Genomic DNA, 14,849 nt, shown 5'->3' with positions numbered 1-14,849 from the left:
CGATGGAGGAGACAGGTGATTCCCCTCTGCTCTGTTATGTTTCTGTGTAAACTCAATAGATGAATCTGTAAAAAATCCCAGTTTCATACCAGTTATCTGGAACTAACCACAATTTCACACCATTTCTGGTGTCTGATCTTGTCATATTTGTGCCACCTGATTGGCTGATTAGATAATAATATGACAGAGTGGATATGAACAGGTTAATAAATTGGCCAGTGTGTGTGTGTGTGTGTGTGTGTGTGTGTGTGTGTCTGGGGTGGCCTGAGTGGGCATGAGGTCTTTTTCGTAGACTCTGCAAAAAAGTTTCAGTCCAGCTTGATTATTTTCCTTTAAGAGCAAAAACCCCGTGTTTTATTCCTTCCCCATTTTCTATTTCAGTTGTCTATTTATTACAGAAGGAACACGTCATAGTTTTGATCTGTTTATGTTAAGAAATTAGTTATTTCCTGTTCTCACTATTGTTATAAAAACTGTGAACACTTCTGATGTATAATGTATAATAAAGCCTACATGAGCGGAGACACTGCAGCAGCTCACACTGATTCTGTTGAAACTGTTTCGTCACCCGGACGGTTAGAAAGCATACACACAAACACTGTGTGCAGAAGGAACAGTGTGTGAAAAGAGGAAACAGCCTAGTCGCATGTTTCACTTATTTAGTGCTGATGAATTAAGAGGAAGACATGCAGAAGTGATGAGCTAATGGGTAAAGCCCTGATCACTGCATTAAACAGCGCTGTGATCAGGTTTAAAGTCCTAATCTGGGAGCCTGAGTATAGATTAGAAAAAGGTTTTCTGAAGGTTTTTACAGGTGACAATTGTTCTTAAGCTTCATCCGGTCTCTGTTCCATCACCTGATGTTTAAACCTGAAGCTCACTTCTCTTCTCTCTAACATCTGTGTCAAATTATCACTGATCATTCACTCACTTCTATTCTCCAGCTTAAACCCTCAGGTTTTCTCCCTAATTAAGTCCCGCCCACCAGCCAGCTCTGCCCTATCACACGACAGATGCAAAGTGAAGAAGGATAAAGTGAACGTTCTGAGACACCTGAAGCTACCAAAAACATAGTTTTTAACTCATCTATCTACGTGATGCATCACAGAGGATAGTGCCATCTGTGTGTGTGTGTGTGTGTGTGTGTGTGTGTGTGTCTGTCCATCTCTCTGTCTGTCTGTGTATCCATAGTGGTCCCATGCTTCAGTGGGGTGTAGCCTTTACAGAAACCACAGTGAGATGTGAGAAAGTTACACTTCACTAACGAGGGATTTGACTGACTTGACGACACATCAGTCAAAACAAGTCAGTCAGAGATTACCAGAATACAGCCACACACACACACACACACACACACACACACACACACACACACACACACACACACACACACACACACGCACACACACACACACACACACAAACACATTGTTTAACTCTGGCTGAATTACAGGAAGATGAACAGAAGGTAAAAATGTTCCATTGGTTGAACCCCAGTTACCACGGAGACAGATGTGGTGAGTGTGAAACACTGTTGGTGACAGAGACACACATCACTGCTGGACACGTCACACATCATCATGATAAACATAAAGAAACAGAGAGCATGCAAGCACACAGGATGAGGTCGAGGCCCTGAGACTGAGGTTTGAGCACATTTTCACACTTTACGCAATTGATCCACTCCCCACGGACACACACACACACACACACACACACACACACACACACACACACACACACACACACAGCCTCATGTTAAAACACACCCAGCACCCAGCTTCCTATCTAGCTTCTTCTTTTTCTCTAAACTTCAGTGTGTGTGTTCATTGCTGTGTGTTAGGTGCAGAGAAGCTGTGAGACACAGAGCTACAGGGAAAAGACACACACACACACACACACACACACACACACACACACACACACACACACACACACACACACACACACACACACACACACACAAACACACACACACACAGACGCTAAAAGAAGTGAGAGGTAGAGGAAGAGAGGAGGAGCAGGAGGAGGATATGGGTCATCGATAGACGTGTGAGACGTTTTTTCTGTCACAGAAGCGTGTGAGACTCGGTGACGGCGCTGGAGAAAGAACTCGCTCATGAAGGTGAGTAACATGTTTGAGTTTATTAACACAATAAACATGCAGATGATGTAAAGTCCATGAGGGGATTAGAGCACATACACATGTGAGACAAAACCCCATCTGTAATAAACGTCTTCCAGAATGATAGCTGAAAGCACTGTGTGATCAGAGCTCAACGTTTCCTCTGTAACCTACACCACAATGTTCAGCGCTGCAGCACACCGCTGTGTTCAACTCTACATGCGTGAACATGTAACTTTCCACTACACTGTTATATGTGTTTATAAGTGATTATAAGTGTTTATAGGTGTTTATAAGTGATAATAACTGTTTATAATATGTGTTTATATGTGTTTATAAGTGTTTATAAGTGATTATAGGTGTTTATAAGTGATAATAAGTGTTTATATGTGTTTATAAGTGATTATAAGTGTTTATAAGTGTTTATATGTGTTTATAAGTGATAATAAGTGTTTATAATATGTGTTTATATGTGTTTATAAGTGTTTATAAGTGATTATAGGTGTTTATAAGTGAAAATAAGTGATAATAAGTGTTTATAAGTGATTATAAGTGTTTATATGTGTTTATAAGTGATTATAAGTGTTTATAAGTGATTATATGTGTTTATAAGTGTTTATAAGTGATTATAGGTGTTTATAAGTGATAATAAGTGTTTATATGTGTTTATAAGTGATTATAAGTGTTTATAAGTGTTTATATGTGTTTATAAGTGATAATAAGTGTTTATAATATGTGTTTATATGTGTTTATAAGTGTTTATAAGTGATTATAGGTGTTTATAAGTGAAAATAAGTGATTATAAGTGTTTATAAGTGATTATAAGTGTTTATAAGTGATAAGTGTTTATAAGTGTTTATATGTGTTTATATGTGTTTATAAGTGTTTATAAGTGATTATAAGTGTTTATAAGTGATAAGTGTTTATAAGTGTTTATATGTGTTTATAAGTGATTATAAGTGTTTATAAGTGATAAGTGTTTATAAGTGTTTATATGTGTTCATAAGTGATTATAAGTGTTTATAAGTGTTTATATGTGTTTATAAGTGTTTATAAGTGTTTATATGTGTTTATAAGTGTTTATATGTGTTCATAAGTGTTTATATGTGTTTATATGTGTTTATAAGTGTTTATATGAGTTCTATGTGTTCATAAGTGTTTATATGTGTTTATAAGTGTTTATCTGTGTTTATAAGTGTTTACATATTTATGTGTTTATATGTTTATAAGTGTTTACAAGTGTTTACAACCTCACACACATTACAGTACACACATCACACACATTACACATATCACACACCTCACACACATCACACACATTACAGTACACACATCACACACATTACACACCTCACACACATTACACACCTCACACACAGAACACACATTACACACCTCACACACATAACACACATTACACATATCACACACCTCACACACATCACACACATTACACACATCACACACATTACACACATTACACACATCACACACATTACACACCTCACACACATAACACACCTCACACACATTACACACCTCACACACATTACACACATTACACACCTCACACACATTACACACATTACACATATCACACACAAGGACACACAGGACACAACGAGCACACACAGGACACACCATTGACACACAGGCACACACAGGACACGACCGCACACACATAACACACCTACACACACATGAACACGCACGCACACACAGGACACCCACCGCACACCACAGGACCACCACAGAGACACACACATGACACACAGGACCACACCGCACACACATGACACACCGCCGCACCACAGGACACACAGGACCCAGCACAGGACACCAATGACACACCTGCACCACACAGGACACACCGCACACACATGACACACAGGTACACACACCAGGACACACCGCAACACAAGGACACACCGCACACACAGCACACACAGCACACACCGCACACACAGGAACACACCGCACACACCGCACACACAGGACACACCGCACAACAGCACACACCGCACACACAGGACACACCGCACACACAGGACACACCGCACCACACAGGACACACTCGCACACACTGAACACACAGGACACACAGGACACACAGGACACACCGCACACACAGGACACACACAACACACCGCACACAACAGGACACACAGGACACACCGCACCACACAGGACACACAGGACACCACAGGACACACCGCACACACAGTGACACCACCGCACACACATTACACACACAACACACCTCACACACATTACACACATTACACACCTCACACACATTACACACCTCACACACATTACACACATTACACACCTCACACACATTACACACCTCACAAACCTCACACACATAACACACCTCACACACATTACACACCTCACACACATTACACACATTACACACATCACACACATTACACACCTCACACACATAACACACATTACACACCTCACACACATTACACACCTCACAAACCTCACACACATAACACACCTCACACACATTACACACCTCACACACATTACACACACCTCACACACATTACACACCTCACACACATTACACACACATTACACACCTCACACACATTACACACATTACTGGTATTCAGTGTCTCTGTACTTTATTTAATCATTTAATTCATATTACTGAGTCTGTGGTTCTAACAGCAAGTAAACTGATAGAAAACGAGTCAGTTCCTCAGGGGGTTCATTTTTACATTTTTAAAAGCATTTTAATGACTAATCATCTCTGTCCTCTCTTTCTTTCTCATCTCTTCTACATTCTGCACCACGCCCCAGCTGCACTGAACTAGAAAACGAGCGAATGAGAGAGAGAGAGACGAAGGAGAAAGAGGAAGAGAAGGGTTGTGTCTTTCCGGCTTACATTAACCTCAAAAACAGCCACAGCACGGGGACAGGAACAACCCAAGTCTTGCGATGAAACACGATGGTTATTATTAACGAGTCAGCATCTTTAAATCTCTGCTGAAGAAGCTGCAGATGTGATTTTCTGGAGCCCCTGAAGCTCAAGACCTCAAGATCATCCATCATATCTGATCTCTTAAAAAAAGAGAAAGAAATAAATCTTAACCCTGTGGTTGCAGTGAAACAGGATGTACCTTCTATTTATTACACTGGTCTTCTCGCTGGCTCTCGGACCAGATGTCATGCTCCTGAAGGCCCAGATGGCCAACACTGATCCCATGAGTGTGATGCAGAGCGTCTCCTCACCGGTGACAGAAACAAGCCCAGGTATAAACAATGCAACTGGTAAAATGGAGCTCACCAGCAACGATCTTATATCCGAGGCTGAAAAAGTAAAAACATCAGAAGAACATATGATGTCCACTCAGGAGCTTCTGACCTCTTCAGAACCTCTGACCACTGCAGAGTCTACAACCATTTTTGTACACAACACCATGATGACAAATGACCTCTCCTCTCCAGCTGATCCTTACAGATTTACCACTAACTCCATGCAGGACGAGAGCATGGTGATCACCACCACCACTGAGCCTTTTCAGACACCATCACCATCTCCAACCATTCTTCTTCAAACATCTATGAGCATAAAACCAGAGGTTTCTACACCTACAATGGTGGAGGTGGAGACTACTGACACCTCACCAAATAACACTCCTACCCCCACATCCACTACCACAAACACGCCCATCCCCATCCCCACCACCACCCCCACTACCATGCCTAACCCCACCCCCACCACCAAACCCACTACCATGCCCTACACCACCCCCACCATCACACCCACTACCATGCCCAACACCACCCCCACCATCACACCCACATTTATGCCCACCACCACCCAAGGGCTGTCCACGCTCACGTCCCTTAATAGCACATACCCCGAGGAGATGTCATCCACCAACAGCGGCATGAGTAGCCTTGCTAAAGACACTAAAAAAGAAGCTAACTGGCTAATCATCTCTGTCATAGCGCTGGTCATCTTCTGCATATTAACCACTCTGTGCGTCATGATCATCGTCATCAAGCGCAGGAGGCAAAGTGGCCATCAGAACTTTGGGCATATGACGGGACAAAGGTCCAAGAAGAAGAAAGTCACAGAGGATGATGTCTGGGCGGGGCCTGTGAAATTAGGAGGCAGAGATTGCGAAGGTCCAGAGGAAGTTGAGGTACAAGGAGAGGAGAAGAAGACAGATGGAGTGGAGTTGACGGGGCTCAGCACGTTCACGACGCTAGAGGAGAATGGAGGCGTGGGACGACCGGGGTCAACTGAGGTCAAGCAGTGGGAGGAGAAAGAGCCTCTGCTGTTCATCGACGAGGAAGGGAAGGAGAAAAGAAATGAGGCAGGAAAGAGCGAGGATGCAGATGCTGAAGCAGCAGCAGGAAAGACAGACAAGAACGAGGCGGAGCCTAATGGAGGAGAAACTTTCTGTCTCACCACCGCTGTGTGAAATGTCCTTCACGGTTCCACAAACGGATGAGTTCAACACCTTCTAGCTCACACTCGTGTCAAGAGATCAGAATAATCTGAATAATTATATGAATAATTTAGAATGATGTTATAATGTACATTTTTATATTAAATCTGAAATGTTTGATTTTAGCTCATGATGTCAGAGACATTTTAAATCATCTTTTTACCTTCTACATCTTCATCCAACTAAACCGAAAAAAATGGAACTGTAGTTTTTGGACTGTTGAGTTTAACTGTGGGTTCTGTCACACACACACACACACACACACACACACACACACACACACACACACACACACACACACACAAACGTCTCTTTGGATTTTCATTTTGCATTTTTTTTAATTTGTGTATTGATTTTAGATTTAAAATAGATACAGTATACAATAAAGTGCTATAAAGCTGGCAGACCTGAGATCAGACCTAAGATCAGACCTGAGATCAGACCTGAGATCAGACCTGAGATCAGACCTGAGATCAGACCTGAGATCAGACCTAAGATCAGACCTGAGATCAGACCTGAGATCAGACCTGAGATCAGACCTAAGATCAGACCTGAGATCAGACCTGAGATCAGACCTGAGATCAGACCTGAACACTGCCGGTACTGTAATATTGTCTACAGCAATAGATTAATAATTGATATCATTTATGTGTTTTTTTTTTTTTTTGGTGTGTTTCTATTTTCAAAATACAGCCGTTTGACCAAGTGTCATATCCGCTGCTTTATTTCTTTCTGTTAATTATTTTATTCATCTTTACATTTTACATTCCGAGCATTTGGCAGACGCCCTTATCCAGGAATCAGAACACACGAGTCATAAACAGGAGTCAGAAGACTCGAGTCAGAACACACGAGTCAGAACCAGACAGCATGTCACGTGCAGACAGTTAACTGTATTAAACCCCTGAGGAGGAGGAGCTCATTCTGTCTGAGCATTAGATGGTGTTTCCACAGTGTCCCAACGCTGTGTACTACTGAAGCTGCACCTGATATCAGTGTACACCGTCACAGTCTTACCCTCTGCCAATTTGCAGGCTTCTATAAGGGCTGTATGTTCTGCAGCCTGTGCTGAGTAATGACATGGGAGTTTACCTGAGAGTAAAATGTAATTCTGGGTAACTACTGCAAACCCCACATGGTTTTGACCTGTTTCTGAGTTCCTTGACGCTAATCCGTCCACAAATAGTTCCAGATCAGTGTTGGTCAGCGGTTTCTCCTGCAAATCAGGTCATGGGCTACAAACTTCATTAACCACACTCTGACAATCACGAGGCTCTCCATCCTGCTCAGAGTGGCAGGGTTTAGAGTTGTACATCGTTTAACTTTGTTCTGCATTTATAAAAACACAGTGTTGCGTCTCAACCGTGCTGTTTTTTTGCTCCAGAAGCAGTTACAACACTCCGTCGGTACCAACAGAGTTAATTCGCTGTAGCCTACAATGTCTCACAGGACTTTTCTGTTGCAGCTACTGCTCTGAGACACATGAGCAGACCTGCTGCACTGCAGCTAGTTTAGCTGAAAAATACACTGTACTACTGGTCTGAGTTTGGCCCCATCATTTTAGGAGCAAAACTGATGTCATGCAGCCCACTTTTTCGACACACAACTCCCTTATCCCAACAGTTTGTGTAAATGGTCTCAGGGTCAGTGATGTCTAGTGTGGGTGCTGTATGTAATGCAGCTTTTGCACTCTCAGTCCACATCACATTGCTGTGTGCTTGTAGGCCTTGTAACGGTGCCTCTAAAACATCATGTTAGTGACGTGACATACGGCTAAGTACGGTGACCCACACTCAGAATTTGTTTTCTGCATTTAATCCATCAGAAGTGCACACACACCACAGTGAACACACACACAGCAGTGAACACACACACACAGCAGTGAACACACACACAGCAGTGAACACACACACACAGCAGTGAACACACACAAAGCAGTGAACACACACACAGCAGTGAACACTCACACACACACACACACACACAGCAGTGAACACACACACAGCAGTGAACACACACACACAGCAGTGAACACACACACACAGCAGTGAACACACACACAGCAGTGAACACACACACACACAGCAGTGAACACACACAGCAGTGAACACACACACACACACACACACCAGTGAACACACACACAGCAGTGAACACACACCCGGAGCAGTGGACAGCCATTTATGCTGCGGTGCCCTGGGAGCAGATGGAGGGTTTGTTGCCTTGCTCAAGGGCACCTCAGTTGTGGCTGGCCCGAGACTCGAACCCACAACCTTTGGGTTATGAATCAGACTCTCTAACCATTAGGCCACGACTGCCCATGGTTAGGCCACGACTGCCCCTGGTTAGGCCACGACTGCCCATGGTTAGGCCACGACTGCCCCTGGTTAGGCCACGACTGCCCATGGTTAGGCCACGACTGCCCCTGGTTAGGCCACGACCGCCCCTGGCCATATCATAATAAGGTATGAACGTGCTACAGTATAAACACATGCCTAAAAAAGACATTAACTGTTTCAGAATTTTCTGAATTGCCTCTATTCTGCTCGACTCGAGTCATTTACCTTATGCAGAAATGATATGTCTGAGAAACTTCACTTCTTGGCGTCAGTTATGACAGGCTTATGTTCTTTACTGGGAACAGTGGGGTTCACACAGGAGACGTCACACAGCTTTTAACAGGGAGTTGAACACCGGTGTTATAACTGCTATAGCTTCTGGTTTTAGGGGATATTGAGCCTTTTTTCATTTCTGGCCCTGCACAAACACATCGCTTCAATTTTACACCATGGCTTGGGATCTGATAAGTCATCAGGACGGATCTCCCTAACCATACAATTTAGTGGTGTGATGTATGCATTCAATTTGAGCTGTAAAAGACAACTGGCTGCTCGGTTTGTTCCCGATCATAAGTCTGAGTGACCTGTAACATCCATTTTCCCAAAATTTCCCACTCATCATTTGTGGATTCGACTAAAGAGCGATGTGGAGATGCACGGTTCATCTGGAAAAGGTGTGAATAACCGGCTCGAGCTGAAACATGAACTAAATCTACCTTAACAGCAGATCTGTTCTCACGCCATATCACACGCTTCAACATCAGTACATCTGGTTTATCTAACTTCCTATACTACTCTTTCTCATAGCTCTTATCTGGTGAGTGTCTGTGTCTGTGGGCAGTGAAGTGTTAAACTTCTGGTGTTATGTATTCTGTGTGAGAAGAAGAGGTGAGAATTTCTGCTCGTCCCACGAGAGCGTGTGTGACGTCAGGAAAAGAAAAATCACACAGTTTCCATTTGTATCATGAGCAGAGATCTGAGATAATGTTTTACAAGGCAGTTCCCCATTCTGTAGTAAAGCCTTGTGATGTGCTAGGATTTACATTTAATTTGCACCTTAATGGCGCTGAGAATGTCTCAATGACCTGATAAACATGGAGCGAGTGCTCATTTTAGGTGAAGTGCACAATTTACACAAACACAGAGTGCTCTGCTCCTGAGAACAGTGTCTGTAATCGTTCGACATGTAACGTAATCACAGGCATTTCTGTAAACCTGGGCTCATTATATTTAGCGTAGCTTTCATTCACAAGTGTAATAGTAAACTCTGATATTTTGCTAGACATGAAACAGTTAGCTTAAGCTTTTCTTCCTCGCATTGCATAAAAAAGTCAGACTTACCCATCCCTGGGTGCCCCCCTGCCCCAGACCCGTCCAGACCTCATGCCTCTCCATACTTGGCTTCCCCTGATATTTTCTAGGGCAATCCCGTGTCCAGTGATCTGAACTTCTGCATAAAAAACATCCATACTGAAATCCAGTTCTGTTCCGTCCTCTACCTTTTCCACAGCCCCTCCCTCTGGTAGAATCTCCTTGGGCCTCAGACAACTGAACCATGAGGAGACGGTGTCTCATTTCTACCCTTTTGTCCTTTCCTTTTTGTCTTTTTGTCTTTAGCAGCTTTTCTGCATGGATAGCATGCTGTTCAATCAGAGACAATGTTCCAGTATCCCAGGTAATGTAAGTTTGCATGACTTTTCTTGCAATGTCCTCTCTTAATCCATTGATGAATCTGTTCCTCAGATTTGCCTGTACGTGTGAGATCAGCAGCTGCAGCCATGTTATCGGGGCGTTCGAGGCCGCCGTGTGCATCGCTGTGTGTCAATCGTGTGAGATATCTGGAGATTTTTGTCATATCCATTTTTACTCAGAGCTGCATTCCTTTGTGCACGTCTGTTTGTATAATATCAGATGGAGAGTAAACCGTCTGTCGGTCGGGTGTAGAAGCCGCAGCAGTGTAACGAGGTGGTGGTTGGTTAGTGTTCGTCTGCGAGGTGCCTGAGGTGGCGGTCTGAGCGGGCGGCCATCCGGGTCTGGGTCTACGAAAGATTTAAAACACTGAAGAGAAGAAGATTGTGAATTAGTTTGTGTGTATTAATTTGTGCGCTCTGGTTTGAGCCTCAGTTGCCCATTATATGCAACCCAATCTACTTCTCGTCTCTTTTCCTTTTTTTCTTTCCAACCTCATGCAACTTTTCTCTCAACTTTTCTAAATGCCTTTTATTAAAACGACCTTTTTCTGGAAATCCACAGTCCATCACCCACATGGGAAACTGCGATACAGAACCGGGTCCATAATCAGTTATCATAAATTGAACATTAGGATGTCCTTCCCATCTTTACTTCTTCCACCACCCATGTAACCTGTCTGTAACCTCTTTTTTCTTTTTTATTTCCTTTTGACAATCAATCATCAGACAAATGCCTTTATTTCCTCTTTTTAGTTTGCTTTAACCTGCCCAGGTTCCCTTCATTGTGCTCGTCAGCATGCAGCGGCAGCTTTCCTCAAAGCTAGCTCAGAGTGATTTAAGCGTACGTGTCGTAGCACACAGTCAGTCCCCAGAACTTTCACGTAACTTTGAGGCAGATTGTCTGAAGATGGAAAGATCGAGAATATAAATAAATTGAAATCTTACCACTTAGCTCAGAATCCAGTCGCTGGTTCAGTCTCGTGATTGTCCAGATCTTTAACCACTAGTAGTCAATTGTGTGGTTTGACGAAGTAACCGTCTTCGAGTTGGTCCGGACCAGACAGGTAAGGGGTCGACCTCGAGACTGGCACACAGACGAATGATATCTCGGTCTGACCTCCAAAATTGTGTTACATGTAGTTTTGATCTACATATAAAAAACACACTCAGACTCCGAGTTGGTGGTAAAAGCAAAGAAGTAAAGATGGTATTTTATTTTGCTGCAGCTAAAGGCATCTTCCATACAGTGTAGAGTGCTGAGTCTACAGAGTGAAGAGGCAAAGTCGTGATTCAGCTCTCCAATTTGTACTCTAGGTGTGTGCTTGTGTGGCCTGGTGTGTGTGTGTTGGTATGTGTGTGTGTGTGTGTGTGTGTGTGTGTGTGTGTGTGTGTGTGTGTGCATTTGTGTTTATGTGTCCTCTCAGTCACCTTAGGAAGGTCAGATCTTATCAAGCACATGCATACACACTCGCCTAAAGTTCCCATCCTTTTAACACATGGAACGTTTATGCTGGAACGTTTATGGCAAGAATGTTTATGGCAGGAACATTTATGCAGCAACATGAGCCTCCTGTTCTCTCTCCATCGTCTGACTACGAATTTACATATAAACACTCATTATACTTAAAATGTCCACTACAATGGTGTTTAGTGTTTAATGAAGTGAGCAAAACAAGTGGACTTAGAGTTAAATAAATAAATAAATAAATATAAACAAATAAATAAATAGATAAATAAATAAATTTAACAATTTGAGGAAAACAACAAAAACAAACAAAAAGCAGAATATAAAACAAGATAAAGTTACAAAACCAACTGTGATGAGTGCTCTTTATAACTCCGCCCACAATTCACTCAGAACTCTGAGACTCTGGTGTAGCTGTAATTACCACTGAACACCACCAGATAGAGCTGTGACCACACACACACACACACACACACACACACACACACACACACACACACACACACACACACACACACACACACACACACACCAGAGGTGGCAAAAGTACACACATCCTTTACTCCAGTAGAAGTACAGATACTCATTTTTTAAAAGACTCCAGTAACAGTAGAAGTAGTGACTACACTCTGTTACTCAAGTTAAAGTAAAGAAGTTTGGGCTCTGACATGTACTTAAGTAAAAAGTATGGGGTCAGAATTGTTTCGTTATTCTGAATAAATATACTATGATCCACAAATAAATATAAAGAGTTTCACAAATATTTTTTAAATCAACAAATGCACAATAAGCAAACCGTAAATATATGTTACAAATTTCACAAAAAGAAATGAAATTCACAAATAAAAAATGGAATTTTCAAATAAAAAAATATTTATAAAGATATATTTAATTGTATTTATTTGTGAATGGCTTCCTGCTCATTTGTGGATTGCGTTCAACGAAACAATTCTGACCCCATAAAAAAAGTCGCCCATATTACTACCTGTTTAGTGTCATGCTGGAAACTGGACGTGATGTTTTTTTTAATATATATATATATATATATATATATATATATATATATATATATATATATATATATATATATATATACCTATATGTGTGTGTGTGTGTGTGTATGTATATATAATTTTGGAGTGTGTTGATGGATATTTGTGTTCATCAGCCACAAGAGTGTTACGAAAGGCAGGCACTGATGTAGGTGATGTAGGGTGGAGTCAGCGTTCACATTCATCCCAAAGGTGTTCAGTAGGGATGCGATCAGAAAACAACCACATATAGCAGGAAAGGTCAGGTGACCCAATACTTTTGGAAATATAATGTATACCAAGTGTATCACCAAGGCCATATCCCAAACTGTAGGGAGATTCCAGCTCTGTGCTTCAAAACAACTCAAAATTATTGTGATGTTTTACAAATGACAAAATTAATGTTAATTAAATTAAGCACTTGGTGTTTTTTGGGTTGACCCCAGGGGCAGTTCTAGGGTTTCATCTTTAGGGGGTTTTAGCCCTCAGTGAGAATTTAAAACAAGAAGAGTTCTATATTATATATTATATGACAACTCTGGTAATAAGAATAGTGACATTTCACTGCTTTTGGTTGCCGTCTTTGCGTCTTTCCGCCGATTAACGTTATAGATAAACGCCTCCAGCTCTGACTGCGCGTGCACGCTGCGCGTACCTGTGCTTCTCCGTCCTAATAAAGCAGACAGCTGAAGACGCACGTGTGAAACACTACAACACACGCGTGTAAAAGCAAAGGAAAAAAAATCGCTCTTGGATCAAACTGATAAATAATTGTCTTTCCCATCGACGACACGTCCTGCATTTTAACGTCATTTTTATTGTTTATTTATGAAAGTAAAAAGCTCCTTATAGTTTTAGGGTGGCTGAGATTACAGACAGGGGGCTGAAGCCCCCCTAATAAAGGGCTAGAACCCCCCCTGGGTGACACAATTCACAACGCATTCGCCAGGAATCCTTTGTGACGCCGATTATTACAAACATCTCCCTCATATATGGCCATGTGTGTTCAGGAATGTCCTCGTTGTTAGTTACTTTAACATCGGTGACTCCCTCTGAATGAACATTAGCCATTCCTTTTGTAGGCGCTGCTCATTGTTAGCTCCGCTATCCTTAGTCTATGTCTGATAGCCAGTAAATAATACAGTACACCAGTCACATGGGGAAAAAGCCCCACAATGATAGGATGATAGGCTGGAAACAACGTCCAATGAGAAGGAATAATACTAAAAGTAACGAGTCCGTTTGGGAAATGTAAGAAGTAAAAAGTACAGATATTTGTGTAAAAATGTAATGAGGAAAAGTCAAAAGTTGTCCGAAAAATAAATGAGTAAATAAGTAAAGTAGGGGAGACCGGGTATAGTAACACGGGGAGAGTTGTAACACTACCAATTCCATGCATCAGGGATAATATAGGAGTCATGTAACAGTTTCAGTCTCATCAGGTTTCCTTTACGATCCCACATGGAGGTTTTCTCCTGAAGCTACAGCAGAAAATCTCATTCTGAGTTAAGAAAGTAAAAAAAATAACAAGATAATATTTAGTTTAGTACTTCTACCGTTGTAGATAATGTTGTACGAGTTATATCAGGTCAAACTGTAGTTTCTCTAGTAAAGAATCGTGTATCAACCTCCTGCCAATTTCAAAGCACCATGCTAATACAGCTAGCTAAACAATGGGTGACAGTGGTGTAGGTTTAACACGTGTTTTAAACGTGTT

The 14,849-nt window shown here is 42.0% G+C and overlaps 1 protein-coding gene and 1 long non-coding RNA gene across 2 annotated transcripts in view; one reads left to right on the top strand and one right to left on the bottom strand.

Annotated features, from left to right (window-relative positions):
• Positions 1–12,612, bottom strand: part of LOC125138871 — a 15,464-nt gene extending 2,852 nt beyond the window's left edge. Inside the window, exons 1-2 of the long non-coding RNA XR_007137972.1 lie at positions 11,582–12,612; positions 10,287–11,003 (exon numbers count right to left, since the gene is read on the bottom strand). This is a non-coding gene — a long non-coding RNA (uncharacterized LOC125138871). The remainder of the gene's footprint in view (positions 1–10,286; positions 11,004–11,581) is intronic.
• si:ch73-248e21.7 (hepatitis A virus cellular receptor 1) lies at positions 1,822–7,312 on the top strand. Its single transcript, XM_027134757.2, has 2 exons — positions 1,822–2,125; positions 4,946–7,312. Exon 2 carries the CDS (start codon positions 5,260–5,262, stop codon positions 6,577–6,579), a length of 1,320 nt encoding a protein of 439 aa, XP_026990558.2. The 5' UTR covers positions 1,822–2,125; positions 4,946–5,259; the 3' UTR covers positions 6,580–7,312.
• Positions 12,613–14,849: the final 2,237 nt, after the last annotated feature.

The sequence above is a fragment of the Tachysurus fulvidraco genome, chromosome 15 (genome assembly GCF_022655615.1).
Source record: "Tachysurus fulvidraco isolate hzauxx_2018 chromosome 15, HZAU_PFXX_2.0, whole genome shotgun sequence".
Taxonomy (NCBI): domain Eukaryota; kingdom Metazoa; phylum Chordata; class Actinopteri; order Siluriformes; family Bagridae; genus Tachysurus; species Tachysurus fulvidraco.
Note: the sequence above shows the minus strand (reverse complement) of the source record. Positions and strands in the feature narration are given on the sequence as shown.